Source organism: Chelonoidis abingdonii, chromosome 1, assembly GCF_003597395.2.
Source record: "Chelonoidis abingdonii isolate Lonesome George chromosome 1, CheloAbing_2.0, whole genome shotgun sequence".
In the NCBI taxonomy this organism is placed as follows: domain Eukaryota; kingdom Metazoa; phylum Chordata; order Testudines; family Testudinidae; genus Chelonoidis; species Chelonoidis abingdonii.
The window spans coordinates 221,796,952-221,821,452 of record NC_133769.1 but is presented as its reverse complement, the minus strand read 5'-3'; the positions used below and the strand labels follow the sequence as shown (position 1 = coordinate 221,821,452).

General features: G+C 38.4%; 1 protein-coding gene across 1 annotated transcript in view; it reads left to right on the top strand.

The window, feature by feature from the left end:
- Window positions 1-24,501, top strand: part of IL1RAPL1 (interleukin 1 receptor accessory protein like 1) — a 1,180,373-nt gene that overhangs the window by 735,596 nt on the left and 420,276 nt on the right. The window contains exon 5 of the mRNA XM_075059862.1: window positions 898-1,051. Within this exon, the coding sequence (XP_074915963.1) occupies window positions 898-1,051 (154 nt within the window). The remainder of the gene's footprint in view (window positions 1-897; window positions 1,052-24,501) is intronic.

The window sequence follows — 24,501 nt, the reverse complement described above, 5'->3', positions numbered from 1 at the left end:
GACCTGCCGGCCCACCGAGTGTTGCTAGGGTAAAAGTTTCTCCGACGAACGTGCATGCGGCGCGCGCACACCTAACTGGAATGGATATGAGCAACACATCTCGAAGAACAACAGTTACAAAGGTGAGTAACCGTCTTTTTTATTTTCATTATCTGCAATCTAATAAGACAATTAAAAAAAGGGAGTGAGAGAGAGAGAAAATAATAAGAGGGTAACCAGTAAAAATTGCCAACACATGACACACTCTTAGACCATAACAAATTTCAACCTAGCAGATGGGCCCATTTATTAAACAACAAAATAAGAATGTATTTCAGCAAGAACGAAACATATACAATTTTATCAGTAGCAATTAAAATTGAGACACATTATTTTGTATATATAAATAGTACAAATTAGACTTTGTGTTATTTCATTGAGTCAATAGTAAGGTCATTGATAAGTAAAACCTTTCAAAGCAAATTCTAAGATGATCTTAGGTACTGAGATGCGACTTCCTTCCTCCTTGTTTTCTCATTTGCTCCTGCTTCCCTCCTTTTTCATTAATTATTGTTTTACAATGACATCCCATGTCCTCTAGCTGTCATTAACATAATGAAGTTTTCTGTATATGTAATAGTCAGAGACAATATTAATTAGATAGGAAGAATAGGAACTCTTTAACAATATTACTTTAGATCATCGTTAAGGGAATAAATCCCTTGTCTTTCTGGCATCCAGACAGCTCTCCTGGGATTCAATGAAGTAGAATATTTGGGTGACTTAGTGTATGTGAGCTATCATAAGTAATTATCTAAGCCATTTCCTAGGCTCTTTGACTTGGGAAATGTTGTCAATAATCAACACATTTAAATACAAGGACTTCAATCATGAGTGTATTATATTGTCTTTGAACAGGAATGCAAGGCAAAAACATGGAGACCGAGTATTGTGTTTAAAAAGGACACACTCATCATCCGGGAGGTTAGAGAAGATGACATTGGAAATTACACTTGTGAGTTAAAATATGGAATCTTTATTGTCAGAAGAACTACAGAATTAACAGTTACAGGTAATTATAGGCTCCTAATATCTTTTTCTGATATTGTAAAGAAAGACATTTCCTTTTTTTTGTTTTAAGTCACTTGTGATATGCATTGCAACTACTTAGCCAGAGACAAAAGTTTTGATGATTGTTATTTATCCTTGACTAGGTGATATGACCAAGCAATCTTACAAAGTTCCAATTGGTATGCACAGCGTCCTGAACGAGGTCTAGGTTTGGGCCTGTTTGAGACCTGTGGGCAGCTCAGGTTTCTGAATCGGAAACAGGAGAGGGTGTTCAGTGTTTTGGTAGAATACGTAGCTTGGAATCTACACTATTTATGGCAGAAAATAACATGATGGAGCCCACTATATTTGTTTGTGGAATGCTGCCTTTTGAATGCAACGCTTCTAGAACTGATGTTGCTATGTCAGAGCGGCATTATTCTAAAAGGACCTTTCACAGGAATACAACCATGACTCTCCTCCATCAGGCTCACCTGCGCAACCATCCAGCAGACAAACATATTGTGCATACCTGTGAATACCAATGGTGAAATCCTGATCCCACTGAAGTCAACGGCAAATTCACACTGATTTCATTAAGGCCAGAATTTCACTCCATGTTTTCCATATTCATCTAGCTCTAGTTCTAATTAAAAAAACAAAACAAAACAAAACTATAATGGCTATAACTTCTGAAACATAACATTGGTGACAGGAGAAAAGATGCTTTTAATGTAATTTACATTACATTTACATTAAAACCTTCAGTGTTCCTACACAAGTTACATCATGGTTTGATCCGACACACATTGTAATAGCAATGTACTCTATTACAGAAAACATCCTCTCTGCATAAGGGTTAGTCCAAACATTCCCTCCTCTCCAAACCTCAGTATCACAAGGGCCTGCCCTAATTTAGAAAGAATATGGCACAGTGCTATCTAGGGAAAAATTATGTTGAATTGATTTCAATAATTATCTGGTAATATTGGGAGGTGACATAGGTGCTATATCCTGGATCTTCAGATTGCAGTGCATTGCATGTCATTTCCAATGCGACATTCTGTAATAGTGGGCGAAGTTTAGGTTTTCCCTGTGGATTGAAGGTGAAATAGATTCTTAGTTGTCTCAGCAACACCAAAAAAAAGAAGCTAGTGTCAATGTGTTTGGAGTAGGAAACAAAACATATTAAAAAAAAAATCTTAGAGCAGGAATATCCACGTCAGGATAAGTCCAATATATAAATGTATATCGCATCTGGCCGTTAATCATTGTGTTTCTTGTATGCCTCGATCAGAAATTGTGGAAACATTTCTGAGTTTATGGGAAATTTGTTTTCGTATGTGATAATGAATCTCAGTATTGTCCATCTGGTACCACTTCCACCCAAAATATGAGAAGCTAAACGTAAACCTCATGATTTGTAATTTTCACTTATTAGATTAGTCAGTTATATATCTGGAAATCATACCGTGTGTTGATTGATTGTCTGAATTTCTCTCAAATCATGTTTTCTTTAAGCACAATATCCAGTTTCTCGTCATATTTTTTATTGTATATGAAATTGATTTATTTGGTGACTAGAAGCAGGCAATTACTCTCTAGTGATTATGCTAACAGTAAATATCAATATACTGTTTGACTCTAATGAAGGAAAGCAGAGATAGACTAGTGCTGTAGTTAATTTACTCCAAGGCTGCCAATTATCTTCTCAATGTATGATGTATGCACTTGAGTAGTACATAATCTTTCAATCCTCTGGTATTCTCTCAATCACTTTGGAATGGTGCTTCCACATCAAAAATATATCTTACTGGCAAATTTGGTGTGCAGTGTTGTTTGAAGCAGACTAAAACTACGGCTACCACAAAAGGAAAAAAAAAACAAAAGCAGTATGAAGACATGCACCCACATAATTTGTGATAAAGAATATTCATTAGTCAGTTCTGTAGTTGCTGGGGAAAAGCTCTATACTTAATGTTAAATTAAAGTGTGACCACTCAGGAAGAGACTTGGGTTACTTTTGAAGTGTTTAAAAATGAATGAGATCAAGAGAAGAGAACTGCATGATTTTTGTATCTGACAATCATGGAAGATGTAAGAACCAATTTTTTGCAGAGCATCTTAGCAAGTTTATTTGTTTTGGAATCACTGCAGTTCTAAATGTTGTCTTTATATTTTATGTGACTAAGCTAAAGAAATATATACAGTTTTCTTCTTTTAATACATGCCATGGGCTCTGGTCAGTAGCCATGTTATATTATTACTTGACTTGTGATCTGTGTTTGGTAGGAAGACATGCTGACATTAAATATGTCTTATGTTCTGTTTATGTTCTGATGAAAAAGAGTTTATTTTCCAAGTGATATACATTGCAATTTATGTGAGATTGTTTCTGTTGGGTTTAAAAATAGTTTAGACTTTAATTCAGGAGTCAGAGAATAAATGTCCCATCCTGATTAAAAACATAACGTTGACACCTTTTACTAAATTAGCTATAAATGAACTAGCTAAAAGCACTCCCCCACCCTAGGGGAAGAGAGTTATATAGAGGTAGGGCATATCAAGTGAATATATGTGTGGGCCAACTTCTAGACTGATAGATGGGTCCCTTTTCTTCACTGATATGTCTCTTTTATTCTCTCACTCTTCCTCCTTGTGACTCCTTTCTTCTTTGCCTGTTCTTCCCCTGTTTATCACCCTGCATCATTTATAAACTCCTGAAGTTTGGTATGTATATGGAAACCACTGCTGACAGCTAGTTCCATTAACAAATCTACCTCCCCCAGAAACTAGCCAGAAGAACCAGTTCTAACACAGACAAAGTTTCTATGCCAAGCCATTTGTGACTTAACAAGTAGCCAAATCCAAAATTATGGAGGTGTTCAGAAAGTGAACGCAATGAGAGTAGAGCTTATGAGACAACCCCCTCCCACCCCATGTTTACCAGATGCTTTGCCTAACATGTCCCAAACATTCCAGATATGCTTAACCCATGCAGATTGCTTTAGTTTTACAGTTTGTATTTTCAAAACCAGGCTTATTATGTAAGGTTAACACATCTAGCTGAAAACTAGTGACTCTCCATACTCTACAACTATTCCTCTGCCTGTTTTTCCATATTCTGATGCAGAGAATGTGTGGTTATTTTCTGGTGTTTGTGTGTTTGTATGTATTCATGTTTAATAAATATTGTCTTTTAGGCTTCCTGCCTCCCTCTGTGGTGGGAAGAACTCTCCTGGGGTGTATTGTATTTCCATCCAGTGCAGAATGTGCTATGTGAAATCCATGAGCCAGATGCTCAACTGGAATAAATCATTATAATTCCATTGAAACTGAGGATAAAGACCTAGGCCTTTATATTAATACTTTTTCCTATTATCAAGTCAAATAGCGAATGCGACAAAAAAGGAATGGTCATCTGGCTGGCGACAGGGTGGCTATGTTAAATCAAATGCAGAAGTGGATTAAAACAAAACACATGCACACACAATGCTTTGTTTTTTTCTCATCTAACAGCCAGGTGGATCAGGCAGTGGGTGGAGAAACATAATTGCAGGAAGTTTTGGCCAAATTTATTTACATAAAATTTTCATTCCATTTTGGCTGTCCACAGCCCAGATCAGAACGACAGGGTAAAAAAAGGCTTTGGCAGCTAGCATCTCTTTAGAATGAATAGGTCAGCTGTGAACAATTTACACTGAAAGCCATCTTTCACATTATAGGGCTATTGGAAATTTAGTTTTATGCAGATGAAGTTACTTAATAAGAACATTTTAAAATGAAATGTACATGTTGTAACTGATCTTTCCTGTATCTAAATTCAGGATGATGAAGTTTTGCTGGCTGAATGGGGTAGGAAAGATGATCCAGTGGTTAGGGCACTAACCTAGAACTTGGAGGACCTAATTCCTACTCTGCCACAGACTTCTTCTGTCACCTTGGGAAAATCACTTAGCCTCTCTGTACCTCATTTACCATCTGTAAAATGGGAATATTATCATTTCCCTACCTTACAAGAGTGTCAGGAAAATAAATACATTAAAAATTGTGAGGCACCTAAATACCTTGGAGGATCTAGGCCTTAGATGCTACAGTAGTAAGACTGGTTGAGGAAATACGATATCAAGGCACTCTGTGTGTCCAGTGCCAGGCCCATGCTCAGAAGGGGCCCCAGCCTGCTCTGCTTGCACTGTGCCCCAAGATCCTGCTGGCTCCCCCGCCCACCACTTTCTCCTCGCAGTCTGCCCACCAGCTGCCTGAGGGCTCCACTCCATCCCTGTCCCCACCCCCCTGCTTCTCTCTGCCCCCTGGCCAGACCCCAGTGCACCTCTGGCTCCAGGCAGTCTCTGTTTCCCACCACCTGCAGGGTCCTGCCTGTCTGCCTGGAACTGCTGCAGAAGCCTGGCCAGTCTCAAGTCTCAGCTGGTGTGAGGTGGGACTTGGCTGGACCTCTCCAGACAAGTGGGTCCTCAGGGAGCCCGGCTGGGGCAGGCCCTGGCCTGACTGATTCCACCACTCTCAAGGGGCTGGAGCAATTCCCCACTGTGGGACCAGCCCTGACTGCACTGCCATCTTAGCCTGAAAGACAGTCACCTCCCAGCAGGGCTAGTGAATGTGGCCAGGAGGCAGGGTGTCAGGGTTCCCTCCTCACTCTGAACTCTGGGGTACAGATGTGGGGACCAGCATGAAAGACCTTCTAAGCTTATAAGTACCAGCTTAGGTTAAAAGCTTTCCCAAGGCTCAAATACTTTCGCTGTCCTTGGATGGTATTAGTGCCATCACCAAGTGATTTAGACAAAGATTCAGGAAAAGGACCACTTGGAGTCCCTGTTTCCCCAAAATATCCCCCCAAACCCTTTCACCTCCATTCCAGGGGAGGCTTGAGAATAATATACTAACCAATAGGTTAACAAAGTGAGCACAGACCAAACCCTTAAAAGAAGAACTTTATTATAAAGAAAAAAGTAAAAGAACCACACCTGAAAAATCAGGATGACGGGTAACTTTACAGGATGATAAACAGATTTAAGACACAGAGGACTCCCATCTGGACTTAGCTTCACATTTCTAAAAACAGGAATAAACTACCTCTTAGCATAGGAGAAATTCACAAGCTAAAACAAAAGATAATCTAATGCATTTCCTTGCCTTTACTTATAATTTCTGTAATTTTAGATGTATATTTTTAGGAGCTGGTTTACCTTCTTGGTCTCTCTCTCTGTCCTGAGAGGGAACAAACAAAGAGATCACAAACAAAACCTCCCCCCATCCCCAGATTTGAAAGTTTCTTCTTTCCCCATTGGTCCTTCTGGTCAGGTGCCAACTAGATTAATTGAACTGATTAACCTCTTACAGGTAAGCGATTCTGTACCTCTGGACAGGAGGGATTTTATGTTACTGCGTACATAAAAATTGTTACCCTTCCCTTTATATTTATGACACAGGGTGTAGGGGAGAGGGTTTCTTAGGGGTCGGGGTGTGCTGGGCTGTGAGGGAGTGGGGAAGATGTGTGTGTTGGGACACTAAAGAGTGGGAGTTCTGTGGGGGGTCCTGGGCAGTTGTGGTGGGGTTGTGGGCAGGGGGGCACTAGGCAGGGATGGTGTTATGCAGGGCGCTGTGCATTTGTGGAGGAGTCCGGGTGGTGGGGCTCTGACTATAGGGAGTTGGGGGATGTTGGGAGAGGGGGCTGTGTGGTGCAGCATAGGCCTGCCCCTGAGGGGAAGGGGCACACTAGCAGCACAGGGCTGGGCAGGCCACCATGCGTCTGGCAACTGCCAGTTTGTAAATAGTGCCCTCATACTGAGCTGGGCGGAGTGGGGCCATCCCTGCCATGCCATTCCCCCTGGCTGGCCCCTTGCTCTGGGTACTGACCTCACTACACCATGCTCCATTGCCTCCATGGGGGCCCACAAATATGTTTGACGCTGGGCCCACAAAAGGTTGTGTGTGTATACACACTGCAAAATCTAAATATATTGAAAGCATAGTAAACATTTAGATTTTCTTGAAAGCTTCTTGACTGGTAATAAATGACAGTATGAAGACAGGGGTACACATTGCTCTCCTAGTAAAAGAAATATTAGCCATAAATGTAAATGGAGCAGATAAAGTGAGATGACTTGGAAACATAATAAGTAAGATTAGGTACAGCTGAAGTTAACTTGTAAGAGCTTTAAAAAATCACTTTCCATTATTAAGCTTATTATGTCAACTTTACCTTCCATACTAGATATCACAGAAGTATACACATTCACATAAATGAAGGACAGATGCTGTAGATCATAAATGAAGGACATATGCTGTAATTCATATTTATAGTGAAAAGAAATTAAATCCTCTTTTCCTATATGACTTCGAAAGCACTTTTCTATGTTAGTTATACATATTTCTCTGGTACTAACCACTATAGTTTCTGTGCATCATGTGATCATTAGTGAAATAAGCATTATGTTTCCATGAGGTAAGGAAGTATTATTATCCTCACTAATATGAGGTATGGAGGGGTTTATGTCACTCAGAAATGTGTGGCAGAGCCTTGAAGAGAACACTGCTATCCTGTTTCTTCTACCTGTACCATCCACTTCACATGGAATACTGAGTATTACTGAGCATAATACTTTGGTATGACACAATACAGCAGAGAACATACTTTTATATCATATCAGCTGTGATACAGGATGTGTGATGCACTGGTTGGTGTTAAGTGTTAGGGGAAAGAAGCAGCTGCTTTTTTTTTTTAATGTTCAAAACACAATATTAAGGGAAAACAAAATATATGTAACTGTTTCAAACAGACCCTGGCTCCAACCTAGAGACTTCATGATGTCTTCCACACAGGCCCTCAGAAAGTTGGGAATTCAACTGTGTCCCTAGATGCTGTTCTCTCTGTGGTTGTCTGGTCATCACTGAATTGCTCGGGTCAGCATCTTGTAGGGCCTTTTGCCAACATACTCTTTTGAATAGCTGGTTATTTATGTCCAGGAAGGGGGAACAGCTGCATCCTTAGGGCAGTCATTTTACATCTGACTGCTCTAGGCTCCTCCTTCCTTCCTGCCAGCTGGTGAATAACTGTAGTTCCAATTGTGCATTCCCTTGATTTGTGGAAGGTGGAACATCTTCACAAACATTTTGATGGATGAATGGGGCCTGCGTGTTGTGAGCTGACACTCGTAATGTGGGAAATGGAGCAGCAACCTCCAGAGCTGCTCAGGTATAAATCCTCCTAAGAGTGGTTTATTTATTTATTTATTTATTTATTTTTTAAATTATGGCATAATGGTGACTCAGCTTCCTTACCTCCGTGTTTCTGCCTAGACCCACATCTTCCCAGCAGACAGCAGGCAGTGAGCCCTATGTCCTTCTACTTTTCTTCTATGCAGTGCAGTCCTCCTTTCTCTCCCACGCCAAGCAGGCTTCTGATGGGGAATCCCTGTCAAAGTCCTAACCTAGTAATGTGAACTGTGCTCTCAGTGCTGCTGCTCTGAAGTTAAAGCCCATCTCAAAGCAGAAGTGGAATCAAAGGCTGTGGTGCAATCTCTGATTTGGGAGTTTAAATACAAATATTTTTTTTTTTCAACCCAGACTGAGAATTTGCTCTAGAGGTACTTTTAAAGTGCATAGTGTATTTAGTGGTGAAAGTAGTAGTTATACAAGAAAATCTCTGTTTAATAGCACTAGTTTTGCGTTGTTTAAAATGTATTGGTAGAAGGCTCATATCTTCAGTCATTACGTAGTGCCTGTTCCTTACTGAGAATAATTGTTAATTTACTTTATATATCCTTTGGAGTGCTATAAAGTACATTTATGTCAGATAATACCTTTCCTGAGAGAACACATTTATTTTCCTTTCCCTTTGATTTTTCTTTAGTGCTGGTGAAAAGATCTCTATCTCCTATCGGAAATGTGCTACTGTCCAGGAAATCTGAATCAATTTCCTTCTTCTAGTGACATCTGTTTTAGAAAGTGTTATCTAAATTGAAAACTATAAATTAGATATTTTTTTATTCTTATAGCATATCAAAAAGAGAAATATTCAGTTAAACAGAACATTTGATTTTGCTGGGTTTTGTGTCATAGGTTTATCTATAAAGGAAAACCTGCTATACATTAGAGTTTTTGTGAACATTTATACCTTCAGATTGAATAGCAAATAATTTATTAATTGGAATTTACAAAAATAAATGCATGTTTCTAATTCCTAGCGGCAGTCCAAAATTAGATATTACGGTTAACTTGGGCCAAGGAAACAACATGAGTCACAAACACTTTCTGATCCTGATTTATTCTTTAAATGTTTAATTTAATTATATCTCATTGTGCCCATCTTACAAAGGTATCTGCAAGTGCAGATCCGTCTTGTTAGCATGAAGTCCCATTGAAGTCAAAGGAAATCAACCTGGGCATAAGGGGCTATGCAGTGGATTCTTTTGCAAGATCAAGTCTCTCCTGTAAAATGTATACCATAAAACATACAGGATATGCAATTGAGCCCTATCAGCCTTTCTGTTAAACATTAACATGTGCAATTCTAGCCTGGCCTTTTGTGATCTTTAGCGTTACATCAATGTGTTTTTTTGCATTCAGTTAAGAGTAAGAAGTACTAGAATCTTTGCAAATGATATCAGAGCTAATCACCTGGGCCTTAATCAGAAAGTCTTTTTTCAATTTCTGTTACATAAAATAATGCCCTATTCTTGAGGAGTAGTCCCACTGAAATCAATAGTGTAAGGTGTACGAGTAAAGGTGTCTGTATGTGGCCCTCAGTTTTTATCAGCTTTTCCCAGGCATCTCTCAAAGGGATTTGGCTCTGGTTAAGATCTGTCTCAAGAAAAGCAAACCAAGTACACTGTGACTTTTAATGCTGCAAAATATTTCATAGTGTATTTCAGCAAAAAGTTAAAAAAAAAAAATTCTCCATGGCTTTTTTTCAAATGTGCAAAATCACCATCTTTGTGAATTTATTTTTTCAGCTACAGTACAATGGCCTACAGCTTAAATTCCTGTACACTTCTATTTCCTAATTGACTGCAAGACAAAGCCGAAACTTGAGCTCGGGAAACATGTAAACTAACCTTAGTATACTGCAAGCATATTTTAGTCCTTGCTTCATATGCAATATAATGACCAGATCCTGCAAACACTGTATGCGTACAAGTAATTTCACTCACATTCATAGTCCCATTGACTTCATAGGGCCCATTCGTGTGACTCAAGTCCCTCATTTGCATAAGTATATGCTTGGTTAAGCCTTAAATCTATAACACTGTTAGGCTCAGATCTGAACATTTCCATTAATTGAAAGACTAATGATGCTGGATGAAATCCTAGCCCCATTGAATTCCCAGGGGGAGGTTGCTATTGACTTCAGTAGAGCCAGGTGTCCATCCACTGGCTTTAGTAACACCGACAGATGTGAAATCTGTAATCCTGACCTATGGTTCATCCCTGTTACCAAATGCTGATACTTTTATCGATAAAAACAAATTATTTGCATATATAACTGACCGGCACCTGCAATTACCACCATACTCTGGGTCACCATTTAATCTCATTGAGACCAAGAATTGAGCTGATGCAAATGTGTGAACTGGTGAATCACGAGTTTTTCAGCCTAAATTAATGTATTTACTTATTCACTGTACAGGCAATTTTTTAAAGTATTTGAAATAGTCAGGGAGTCTCAGTCCTGAGCACACTGTTGGCTCAAACCCACAGTCCCATTTAAATCAATCTGATTTTAGGCTCAGTCATCTAAGCATGCTCACACAGAAAAGCCAAAGAAACGCCTTAAGCATAAAGATGTCCTTTAGTGGTCTTTAATTTGCCCACAACTAATTTAAATGCCTTTCCCTACCAGTTTGTTCTTTTCTATTTGATAAAAAAACAACAACTTTTTTTTTCTGATTTGTTATGGACTATAAGCAAAAAGCTTTTTCTGCTTCTGGTTATCACATCAGCATCACAGCCTATATCATTGCTGATCTAGTGATCAGGTTTGTTGGTTAACTTCTGTTCTCTTGGCTGTCTGACAGACTTTATCTTCTCAGCACAAGAAAAACATTGCTGGGATGCAGTGGGTTTTTTGTTTTGTTTTGTTTTTTAAATTGGTGATAGATTAGTCTTAAACATAAAATTTTAAACAAAAAACGTTTACAATGCAGTGATATTCCCTAGTGTTACAGTTGGTCAGATTTGGACCGTACGTTATTTAGGTGATTTTTAAATGGCTATTTATGGGATATTTTTTTGTGGGGAAGGAAGGGATGTTCAAGTTTAATCAGTTTGTACTGATCTATATTTCAGCTGAATGACGGAAAATCTGTAGTTCATTTTTTCCTGAAATGTTTTGAATTTAGGTTTTGCTTGTTCGTTTTGTTTTGTTTTGTTTTAGGTTCCTGAAATGCAAAAAACCTATTTCAGTGACTTTAGCTCATAGTCAGTCTTGATTATATAACTCTTGCATTTATTTATATTGAGATGGTTCTTATTTCATGTAGATATTAAGTACGAAAAAATAAATATTGAAGAGTAGATTACTCCTCTTTCCCTCCCCCCGCCTCAGCTTTTGGAACTGGAGAACAGACTAAATATGTTCAGTTTCTACATTTAATGGCAGGAACTAACCATTCAGTCCTGGACGGATGTACCAGGTGATCCTATAATTATCAGGGTTGATGGTTATTCCTTTTGTTAATTAACCTGATGCACAGTCATCATGCATTTAATTCAGTTCTACAGTATATTGAGAAAGAGATTCTATTTAGTGTACAATTATTATTCTGTGAAAAGAGTAATAAAATCTAAAGCAAACAATAGAGTTATTATGAAAGCAGGATACTCATAAAATCATCCCAACACTTCTGGTAATGCACTAAATCCTTCTAGCTATAACAAATTCCTGGCTAAAGAGTAGCTAGAAATTAGTGATCTCCTTTATAGAGCAATCATTTCTATGTCCTTAAAACAAGGGGCTAAATTAAAACCCTTTGTGCATTTGAGAAATAATAATCAAAACATTCTGCACAGATTTGATGAAAAAGGTTCTCTATAAATGTTCAGTTAATGTACTTGAATAGGCTGTAGCAGCATATACATCCCAGATTCATATGCAGAAAACTACATGCAGGGATCTATGTACCTTACTGAGAAAAAAAAAAAAAAAAAAAAGACCAAATGTAATGAAATGCATGTTACTGGTTATATGTAGAAAATGTGTATTAAAAACACCTTTGGCAAATTTGCAAAGAAAGATGATTTGGTTTTGCTGATGATGACCCTCTGGTTTCTTTACGTCTGTGTTGCAATTAATGATTTGTTATTCCTATTATAAGCTGAGTCTTTTTAGAGTCTTATTAATTCTACATTGTATTCTCTTCCTTGTCTATAATGCCTCCTCTTCTTTGATTATCTTGTCCCACTCTCGTCCAGGTTTAAATCTATTCCAGGTCTTGATTTCTGCTTAAGTGCCATTGCCATCACTATTGCCACCCTAATCCTGATTGATGGTCTTATTGAGTCTTTGATTCCTACTCCCCACTTCTTTTCACATAGCCACGGGGCATCCACTCTCACTGATAGGGCATTAAATGATTGGGTGTATAGGTTGTTTTGTGACTAATATTAAAATGGAACAAAATCTATGATAGCTTCATTTTATGAGAACATTTTTGAACCCAGAATACTCCAGTTAGTTTGAAGAACCAAAAAAGCAGATTTGTGCCATCCTTATCTGCAATGTACCACTGCATTCAAGGGACCTGCAAACCAGAAACAGTGTTAATAAATGTCTCTCAATGTAGTGAACAAATATATCTGAGTTATAACAGTTACACTTTCAGGTCCAGCGGAGACACATAATTGATTTTTCATTGGGTGAACTCTCTTTTCTTAAACAAAGTGTCTTATTCACAACCAATAGTATTGACATTATGAAGTGGATGAAAGTTAAAGGGATTTATTATTTGCAAAGTGCTAATAAAATGTCAGTAGCAGATTTAGTTGTAGTTCTTTATTTGACCCAAAGATGAGGAAATTGATTTTTTGGAAATACTACCACAGAGCAGACATGCAAGTGTATTTCTAGATAAACAGACCCTCATTTGTGCTACCGTTATTTTTATTTTTGTTCATAACTTGATGGTTGGCAAAATGATGGCTATGTTCATAAGCATATGCTGCATTTTCTATGTCAAGTTAAAGCCAAGAGGCACAAATACATATGTGCCCAAAAGGTTTTTCAGCATTACTTTCAAACTATTTAGAGAAATGCTGTTTCTAGATGCCATTGAAGAGTCATATTTGTCTGAGTTAGTTTATATCTGTTCAAGACTCAAACTGAAACTTTAAAACATAAGATTTCTAATTAGATGATGATGTACTTTATTGGTATAACAATAAAGTCAGTCGGTAAGGTCAGATTTATTCCACAAACTGGAAGAAACTAGTGTATATTTAAAATATAGTAGCTATCTAGTGGTATTGAAGAATACTAAAGATGTACTGGGCTAATAACCCACAAACTGAATAAGATATTTCAAAAATTAAACCCATTCTTAAGACACCCATGGTGCCTATTAAGTAACCTTTCAAAATGTAGTTAAATGATATTTGATGTTAAAGTTTTGAATTATTCCTATGGAATCAGAAGACTTTATTTTATTTTTGTTTCATTTGAGTATGCTAATGCAACACTGTCCATAGTATCATTTATCATTTCTCCTCCCCTTCTTAGAAAACTGTAGATAATTGAACTGTACAGAGTACAGAATACTCCCAATGGAGTAATGTGGGATTGCATTTTAATAAACTATAAATAAGGTGTTTAAAGTATTCAGGTGATTGTGTGCATATAGCACAGCTGCACAGCACAGTATTTGAGCCTTTTTGTGGAACTAGATTCTGTCAGCATGCAAACACATCTGTACATAAGGTCTGAAAGCTTAGGACACATATTGTAAAGATTAAATTATTGTTATATGCAGGGTTGTTTTTTTAAATGAAATTCTTTAAAATAATATTGCTGTTTGAAAATCTCCTATTATTAAATGTTGAAATTGGGACTGGTGAAACAGTTGGGCTAAAATGAGAAGAGATCCAAATTTACACCCCAAACTCAACCAGAATTGAACTGAACTTTTGATATTTAAAATTGTTTGGTCAACCAGATTAAAGAGCTACTTTTGTACATCTTTGCACTTCACTGTTCTGTCTGGTGTCAGAAGCAGTCCCAGGGGTGGGGTTTTGAAGGGGGAACCAAACACACACAAACCATACACCACAACCAGAAAAAGGTCTATCAATGTGATTTTCCTGTCCTATCAGTAGCAGGACATATGAGATTTGCAACCAGCTGGGACTTGCATCCAATTAATCGCACTCAAGAGGTTTGAATAAGTTTTAGATAAGAACCACCATACTGGGTCAGACCAATATAATGGCCCTTGTTTCTGGTAATTGGAGGTTTAAGGACACCAGGAGCAAGGGGTTGCATCTGTGTATCTAGCTATCCTCCACAAACTGGCTGTATGCTGTGTGCAGAAATGTTTCCCTATGTTTGTTTTTAAACCTGCTGCCTATTAATTTCAGAGGGTGATGCCTAGTTCTTGTATTATGTGAAGGGTAAATAATACTTCCTTATTCACTTTCTCCATACCATTCATGACTTTATAGACCTCTATCAAAATCCCCCTTAGTTATCTCTTTTTCAAGCTGAATTGTCCCAGTCTTTTTAATCTCTCATCATATGGAAACTGTTCAATGTCCCTAATCATGTTTGTTGCCTTTCTCTGTGTTTTTTCCAATTCTAATATATATATTTTTGAGATGGGGGGACCATAACTCCACACTGTATTCCAAGTGTTGGCACACCCTGAATTTAAATTGTGGCATTATGATATTTTCTGTTTTATCACCTACCTCTTTCCTAATGGTTTCTAACATTCTGTTAGCTTTTTGACTGCCGCTGCACATTGAGTGGATGTTTTCAGAGAACTATCCACAATGACTTCAAGATCTCTTTCTTGAATGATAACTAATTTAGAACCCATCATTTTGTATGTATAGTTGGCATGATTTTTTTTCCAGTGTGCTTTTCTTTGTATTTATCAACATTGAAATTCATCTTCCCTTTTGTTGTCCAGTCACCCAGTTTAGTGATCCCTTTGCAATTCTTCACGGTCAGCTTTAGGCCTGGTCTACACTACGTGTTTATACTGAATTTAGCTGCATAACCGAATTAACCCTGCACCCGTCCACACAACAAAACCCTTTATATCGATATAAAAGGCTTTTAAAACGGATTTCTGTACTCCTCTCTGATGAGGGGAGTAGTGCTGAAATCAGTATTGCCATGTTGGATTAGGGTTAGTGTGGCCGCAATTCGATGGTATTGGCCTCTGGGCAGCACCATTCTGACCGCTCTGGAAAGCAATCTGAACTCGGATGCACTGGCCAGGTAGACAGGAAAAGCCCCACGAACTTTTGAATTTCATTTCCCGTTTGCCCAGCATGGAGCTCTGATCAGCACGGGTGGCGATGCAGTCCCAAATCCAAAAAGAGCTCCAGCATGGACCGTACAGGAGATACTGGATCTGACCGCTGTATGGGGAGACAAATCTGTTCTATCAGAGCTTTGTTTCAGAAGACAAAATGCCAAAGCATTTGAAAAAATCTCCAGGTATGATACACAGAGGCCACAGCAGGGACTCAGCTCATTGCTGCGTGACAAGTGTAACGGAAAGCCAAAGAATCAAATGGACACTCATGGAGGGAGGGAGGGAGGGAGGGAAGGAGGGAAGGGAACCTGAGGACTGAGGACTCCAGCTATCCCACAGTCCCCGCAGTCTCTGAAAAGCATTTGCATTCTTGGCTGGGGTAGGGGGGGCAATACGGGTACAGTTGCCCTGAAACTGTAACATTAGCTACATAAAGTCTTGAGTCCATTAAGTATTTCCAACTTATTTAAGTCCAGCTTTCTTTGGGATAACAATTAAATGTTTGCTAAAGTATTGGCCTGAATAGAGATGCTTTCCTGAATTGAGGCCTAAGAGCACAATACCATATGGTCCTTTTGTCAGTATTCCCAAAGTATGTTCCAACCAATATACAATATTTTTGAGCATTTATGTAGGGTTGTATATGTACATGCGAATGTACAAAATGTAGGTACAGATTTAAAATAAGTTGCATAGCCAACGTACCAAAATGTGTCAATAGTTTAAAGTATGTTTCTCTAAGAATTTCCTATTTATGTATTACTTTTTTCTTCTTCTACAAATATACTCATGCTAGTACTGTTTTTCTCTGAAGTTTATATTTAAAATGGAAGTGTATATGAAAAGAAGTGGGAATGAAAGAACTAAAATTATATCATCATTTTCTATGTTTGTTTCACTTATCTTAGTAAGGGTTTAGCGTAGGAAAATAATATTGCCATATTATTTTGTTCTTCTGTTGGGAAGTTGATAACATATGGTAATTGTTTGAATATGGGAAAGAAATTGGAACCAGCAATGCCATTTTTCATTCCTTTTGTATAGTTTGTCCCCTCACTTTGGTATACTTAATTCAGATCCAGAACTGCATTAATTTTAAAATATGAGATATGAATTCATGAAAACAAGATTGAGGAATGATAGAAATCAGTGGATTTCTGTCATATTCTTTTGCCTTTATAAAAGATGAAAAAAAGAGAGCTGAAGTATATGAATGTTTGTCAATTTCATCATCTTCAAAATATCTCTTCTCTTTCCCCCTCCCCCTCTTGTTAAGTAAGTTCATGGTATTTCTGCACAGACACTGGAAAAAAGTACAGGTACACAATCCTTCATGTAGATGGAAGTCAACAACTTCACAGATAGATGTCTATATTTCTCCAAATAGGTTTGCGCAAGCCATAGAAGACCAGTAGAAGTTCATTGAATGTGTCCTGCTGCATGCTAGGGTCTCAGAATCACATTTGTAGTTCACAGGTTTTATGTCTTTGTGAGTACTGGAACATCTGATGCAATGTTTCATTATTATATAATGATCTCTAAGATAAACAATAGATTTGTAATATCATTTCTACTATCTTATGGTACAACTGTTGACAGGCACGTGACATGTTTCATTAAGTTATTTAAGTTATTTAAAACATTTTCTATAACTATTTTGTTTTGGCAGCAAAACTGCATTATACTTTATTTATAACACTAGGTGAACCCATATACTTCCTGCATTTTGTTAGAAAGGGATAATCTACAATAAAAGAAGTGAAGTTTTCCTTTGGTCATTGGCAGCTTTTGAATTCACTATTGCGTATGTGGCTACATCATCTCTAGCAGCTTTTTTTTTTAAAAAAAGTGCTTTCTTATAACAAGGATATTGACAATAGGATGGAATGTAGATGGGATTAAAGGCAAAGTAACCTTGAGTAGTGAATTGTGGGTTCATCAATGTTGACAACAGAAACTATATGTGGATAAAGGTAAAGACTTCATTTTTTTAAAAGTACTATGTTACTGGGGTAACCAACCCAAATTATCTGCTAAGGCTGTTCCAAGGTAGATTTCAACTGGCTTTAATGGCCCAGGTGGATTATAAAATTGAGTGTTGTTAAGGACAGGCCCCTTCTACACTCTCCAGCCTGCTCAGGAACCCTTTCTGGAAGTCAGAGACTAGAAGAGGTAAGCCACAAGCTTCACAAGACATAGCGAAAACCTCCTCATCATGTATTGCCATGCTCAGGATCAATGCCCAAGCAATGGATTGAGCTACAGGACCTAACATCAGATCCTTTCTAACCCACAAACCAGATTGTAACCTGCCAAAGTTATGACAATTGTAATTTAAACACTCCAAATTGGACCAGCTGGATATTGTGTGGAAGATGAAAAAAACCACACAGCAGTTTGCCAATTTAGCCATGTGGGGAAAAAACCCTGAATCCCTGGTATCATCAGAGATCTATCAAGTAGATAGAGGTTTGGAGCTCATACTGGCTACCTGGCTGAAAAAAGTAGTAACACCCATCCCCCTCTAGCGCCTCCAGATCAGAGCCAATCTCCTGGCCCCAGCACCACGCCCCGTCACCCAATGGGAGCAGCAATGGATAGATCAGTTCTCAGAGTCTGAGGCCAGATGCAGCATCAGTTCTCAGAGTCTGAGGCCAGATGCAGCATATGATTGCTTCCCCCTCCATGCCCTGCAGCACAAGGAAGAAAAGGGGGTGGGGATGACAGGGGGAAGAGAGAAGGAACTGCCCCAATACAATGAAAGCAAAGGGGAAGGAGGAAGAAGAGAAAGCAGGGTGTGTGTGTAGAATAAGGTGTCAGTTGTTCCCTACTGAGATGTTTCCAGTGCTCCTGCCCCCTCAAAGCCACACCCTGGTTGGCATTTCTGATGCTCAGGGGTGGGGGGAAGATGGCTGTTTTTTTGTTTTGTTTTTCCAAATACTTCTTTTTTTTTCAGAATTCCTGAACGATCTTTCAGAACTCAAAAAGTGGTTCATGAGAAAGGGCAAAAATGAATAGCAATAAGATTATTTGCATAGAAATAGGCTCATTACCATATGGGCTGCCAAAGCATTTTGAAGCCCGATTTTTACCAACAAATAGGGTTTTGTGGGGTACTGCCCTTTCTGATACCTGCAGGAAGAAGCAAAACAAAACCATTGCTGCCAGACTGTGGTTGTTCTAAATGTCTCGTTATCTATTTTGATGATATTTCAGGGCTGACAATTAACTTGGAAGTAAAAAGTGGTAATCAGCATTAAGACAGAGAAAGGTTTGGAAAACATGAGTAAGGCTAGTTGCACTGGATGTCACAAGAATGATTTCTCATTCTCTCTCTCTCCTGCTGTCACGTGCATATAAAATATATGTGCACATCCTATGATATGAATCAGGCCCACCTGGTTCAATTATGCTGATGAAGATGGGTTCAAAAGATTGAGGGAGGAAGGTAGCTGGAGAAATTATGCTGCCTTGAGTGATACCAATGTAATTTTAAAATGCTTTTGTACATGTGCTTTAACCCAACATATTCCTTTTATTTAATATTGTAGACCACAGATCATCTCTCCCATACCAAATTCTATTCCATTCTGCTCTATACAGGATCTTATACTGCCCTCATCACTGTGGTGTCTGAGCACCTCCAGTAATGTCATACGATCTTTGATGTGCACACAAAGTAGACAGGACAGTGATTTATTAGTTCTGCTCAGAAAGTCATATATCTATTGAGGGGTGAATGGAAACCATAAATGACTGAAACATATTTCCCTTACTTTACATTGTGGTGCAAGTAGCTTGAGGGAAGGTGCTATCTGTAAATTTAAACTGACAGACTCCTGGGTTACTTAAAATACAATTTCAGAAAAAAAAAATAAATTTATTTTAACTTATGTTTATTTTGGCTGCTTTCCATGCTGTTCATTTGTGGCAAAGTGGTTTTTTGTTTGTTTGTGTTTTATATATTTGTTTTGAAAAAAAATCACATTGTATTGCAAAAATAATAAATACATGAACCTTGTAAATGACCCAAATAAGGACTCTTTTTTAATTTCTGACTGTTTGGATAGCCATTCGAAGATTTTTTTTTTTCAAATTATGCCAGTTTCCCCTGTTCCCCTACTAAACTGAGTGAGTCACATTACCAATGGACAGGAAACTTGCATTACCTTGATTGAAAAAGCAGTATTGAGTCAATACAGAAATGATGAATCGAGGCTTATATAGTCTAAGAGAAGTAGAAGGGAGTATTTTTTAGTAAGTAAATTATTGCAGAAAAGAATTCAGTTTGAAAGAGAAGTTATACACGTATTTTGGAGGCCAAATGAGCTCTGTCTAGTAAGGATGTATGTGTTTTCTACTTGTGTGTGATATTAAAGGAGAAATTAGATAAACAGGCTGATATTTTGATTCAGAAGCTGAATATGAGCTATGTTTCGCATTCATATTTATTCTCACAAGAGTTCTGTCCAACACAAATAACATCTCATGAAATCAGCTGAGAGATGGTAAGGTCTCCAGGCTTGTGTTTATGTAGTATCCAGTGCAATGGGACTTTTATCATGATTCCAGTCTTTAGACAATACTGTAATGTAAACAATGGATAATGATAATATTATTCTGATAATTTTAATCACTTGAGAAGAAAAATAGGCCCCTTCTTATTGTGGGTCCAATCCAGAACCAAAACTATAAGGGACGGATTTGGATCCCCAGGGTTTCTCCACCTCCTGGAATTGGTTCAGACTTGAGCTTTCAGTTTTGGCTCATCTCTAGATACAAGTATTTGTGGTGTTTCCCCTCGAGCAATATTTTTGTGTGCTAATAAGCCACTTATAAGGTCAGTGTAATAAAAAATGATAGTTTGATTCCTGGATAATGAAAGTACCCTGAATTATACAGTGTGGTGTTTCAGCTTCATAAAATGGCTCCTTTGGAAGTGCTGAAGAAATAAAAAAGCCTCAAATACAAAAAGTGAAATATTTTAATGTACCTGAATTGTGAGCTATTTAGGATTATTGATGTCCTTGCAATTCACAGCCCTCATGGCTAGTGGCTAGTTTACTGTCCTCTCCTCCACATTCAGGCCACTCTAAAAGGAAATATAGCAGCATTGACAAAATGTGTAGAAAGGACATTGAGAAATCCATGTATATAAACATGATTTTGCACTGAATGAAAGATGTATAAGTCAGATTATATTGTAATATTGAAATGTGGAGCTGCAAGACTAGTGAAAGAAGCATTTTGAGGCCTATAAGACAGTTCATTATGAGATAGCTATACTGCACATATGCTATTGAAGGCACTAGAAAACTACATTTTGTTATGCTATTATGTAGGAGTATGACTGATGCTTTTGTGGATTTCAGAAAATATTAACCATATCCTTATCAGATAATTAGAAACACCGAAACACTGTTGTTACAGAAGTTGTCCACTTCCATTTCACTTGCCCCTTTTACTTTTTTGGTGGGAGGAGCAGGGACTGCTACAGTTTGTATTTTGTTTTGGAAGTCAAGCTATTCATTCTTTATATACTGGTTAGGCATTACCTGTAAGGTTCTGAAATAAATTATATATTTGTATATTTAACTAGGTCTTATCATTTTTGGCTAACAAAATATGTTCATACAGCTAGCCCACATGGCAGATTCTATGACTATCTTTTGAGTTTTATATGTTGCATATTGTAGTATAGGAATTTTAATTGAAAGTACAGTACTGTTTAAGAAAAAAGACGATTGAAGCACTGGTCCAGTATATTTAAACCCTTACCATTCTTCATGTTTAGAACAATACAAATGGACATTATTCAATAAAATAAGTTGTATCTGAGCATACTGTGGGTTTGGATAATTCACTTTCCCTTTAAATGATACCAAGTAAGGAGTGGTATAGATCCTTGGACCAATAAATGTGTAGTCAACAGGCCACGTCAGGCTTGCTCTTATGGGAGAGAGGAAAATTAGCACTCAGTATCGGTATATGCATAAAATAGAACACACTGCTAGAAAACTGTTATGTGAGAGAAGGGAGCAGCCTGAATGCTTGTGGTAATGCCACAGCCTTTTCTCCTAACACGAGATAATTTTCTGTCATTTCGCTCTAGTGGGAGTTGGAGCTTAAGCAAGATTCCATGGTCAAATGAGCAGAAGCTCCATTTCAGACACAGATACCTTGTCTGAGAAAGTTTTATATGGAGTCACATTCAAATACAAAGGAGTGTGTGGAAGCTCTCATCTTCTACCCAGTGCAGGAAATCAGCAGGTGTTTGGAGCTGCTGGGCAATACAGTGTCAGAAGTTTTGTCTAAGATAAAGCAGAACACCTCCATGCATGTGTTCAGGGCTGATATCAGATAAAAAACAAACAAAAAAGCTGAATGAGGAAGGCAGTAATTATTTACAGGAACACTGACTACAGGTTTGTTTGAGGGACAAGATGGTAAGGTAATATCTTTCACTGGGACAACTTTGTTTGGCGGGAGCTTATACAGACTTCTCTTTATGGTTTGTTTTAATGAGAATCTGCACCACTTTTTACCTGCCAGATGCTAAAGGACAAGATGAACAAACCCAAAGGCAGAAAAGTATTTAAAGAAAATGTGCATACATCTGCCAATGTAAGTGGAAACAGCAGCCATAGCTAATAAAATCTTTCATTGGCTTTATATGATAAAGTGTCATGGAGTTCTATGAGACTGAAAAAACTTGTTGACATTTTATTAAATCAAACATGGTAAGTGAAATTAATATGCTTAGGCTCTTTTTATTTGGGTGTAATTGATTTATAGAAGATGGAACAGAGTTTATGGAAAACCAGAAGAATCAGCTGCTATAAGCAATAATTAAAGAAGTGAAAGCTTGAGAAGTTACAGTATTGTTATGGCTATAGTTAAGATTGTTGCAACTCTCAACTTTCCTTACATTGTGTAAAACTTTGATTTCACTTCATAAGTTCTGTTTAATTGAATGTATAGGTAGTGACAGCCTGGTGAAAAAAATATTGAATTAGTTATGATTTTGCTGTGCTTAGAAGCTGTGTATATCACTAGTGAAATGTGTTCACTACCTGAGTCGATCTGACTGGAATAATTTTTATGCTGCTTCATATAGGTTATATACATGCAAGCAAATAAAAACATCATCTTGTACCAGAAGCAGCCCCAGAATGACCGCCCTGCACCTTTAAGCAGTGCAGGATTTGGCTGGTCTGGCCGAGTGAAGGGAACAGTGCTTTTGGCTGGGGGGAGATGAAAACTGCTGGAAAGTAGGCAGAGTGGTCACTGACTCATCCCATGGGACTGCAGGGTTTGAAAAGCAGCAACACAGTGCTGGGAGCCTTTCTTTTCACACAGACTAAGGCTGAGGCAAGACCACCTCCCTCCCTTTTAGGTGGTAAAATACCAGGTTTTGTCAACACCTGTTGTGGGCATTACACTAGCTGCCCCTTTATTAGACGGAAGGAAATTTTCCCTTACCACTACATTGGCTTGGGTGCAGTTGAAAGGGGAGTTTCGCCTTCCTCACAGTGGGTTCAGGAAGGGCTCTGTTCATGCATGCCATGATGGCTGGTAGGCCATATGTCACAATTCATTATTTAAGTGTAGGGCCGATGTCCAGTGCAAGTACTCCACAAGAAAGATATACAGTGACCGGATAAGTGGCTTGGAAAAGGACTTTAAAAGAGGTGTTAATTAAAGGAATAAACAGGGGGTGGTTGGGGACTTCTATGATTGGTAAGGCAGGGAGCCAACCCCCCATTCTTATCGCCCACCTTAACCCTCCTGTCCTTCTTTCAGCATAGCCAGGGGAAAGGACAACTGGCCAATATTGTGTAATGTGCTGGAATTCAGCCACACATCCACTGGGCAATCATGAACCTTCCGGGGTAAGACATTTGAATAGCATTCAGAGCTCCTTTTAAAGGTCACCTAAAATCCAGAGCTGAGGAGGAAAAATGCTGTTATCTGCTAATCTGGGTTGGAGACAAAGGTAGAGACATTTAAATACTTGAATAGTTATGTGAGCTGAGAACTTCTTACAGTATATTGATGAATATATAGCTCCAAAAGTTCATCCAATGCCTGCACTTTATCAATTTTTTTACAAGTACACCACTACCTCAGTATAATGCCACCCGATATAACACAAATTTGGATATAACAGAGTAAAGCAGTTCTCCACGGGGGCAGGGCTGCGCACTCCGGTGGATCAAAGCAAGTTCAATATAACATGGCTTCACCTATAACATGGTAAGAATTTTTTGGCTCCCAAGGACAGCGTTATATCGAGGTAGAGGTGTATAAGTCACAACTGAAACCAAAAGCAGTTTTGGTTAATGCATCTGATTAACTATAGGCCAGTCAGCCTCACCTCAGTCCCTGGAAAAATCATGGAGCAGGTCCTCAAGGAATCAATTCTGAAGCACTTAGAGGAAAGGAAAGTGATCAGGAACAGTCAGCATGGATTCACCCAGGGTAGGTCATGCCTGACTAACCTAATTGCCTTCTGTGACAAGCTAACTGGCTCTGTGGATGAGGGGAAAGCAGTGGATGTGTTATTCCTTGACTTTAGCAAAGCTTTTGATACGATCTCCCACAGTATTCTTGCCAGCAAGTTAAAGAAGTATGGGCTGGATGAATGGACTACAAGGTGGATGGAAAGCTGGCTAGATCATCGGGCTCAATGGGTAGTGATCAATAGCTCCATGTCTAGTAGGAAGCTGGTATCAAGCGAAGTGCCCCAAGGGTCAGTCTTGTTGTTGTTCAATATCTTCATTAATGATCTGGAGGATGGTGTGTACTGCACCCTAAGAAAGTTTGCAGATGACACTAAACTGGGAGGAGTGGTAGATATGCTGGAGGGTAGGGATAGGATACAGAGAAACCTAGAAAAATTATCAGAGGGGTAGCCGTGTTAGTCTGGATCTGTAAAAGCAGCAGAGAATCCTGTGGCACCTTATAGACTAACAGA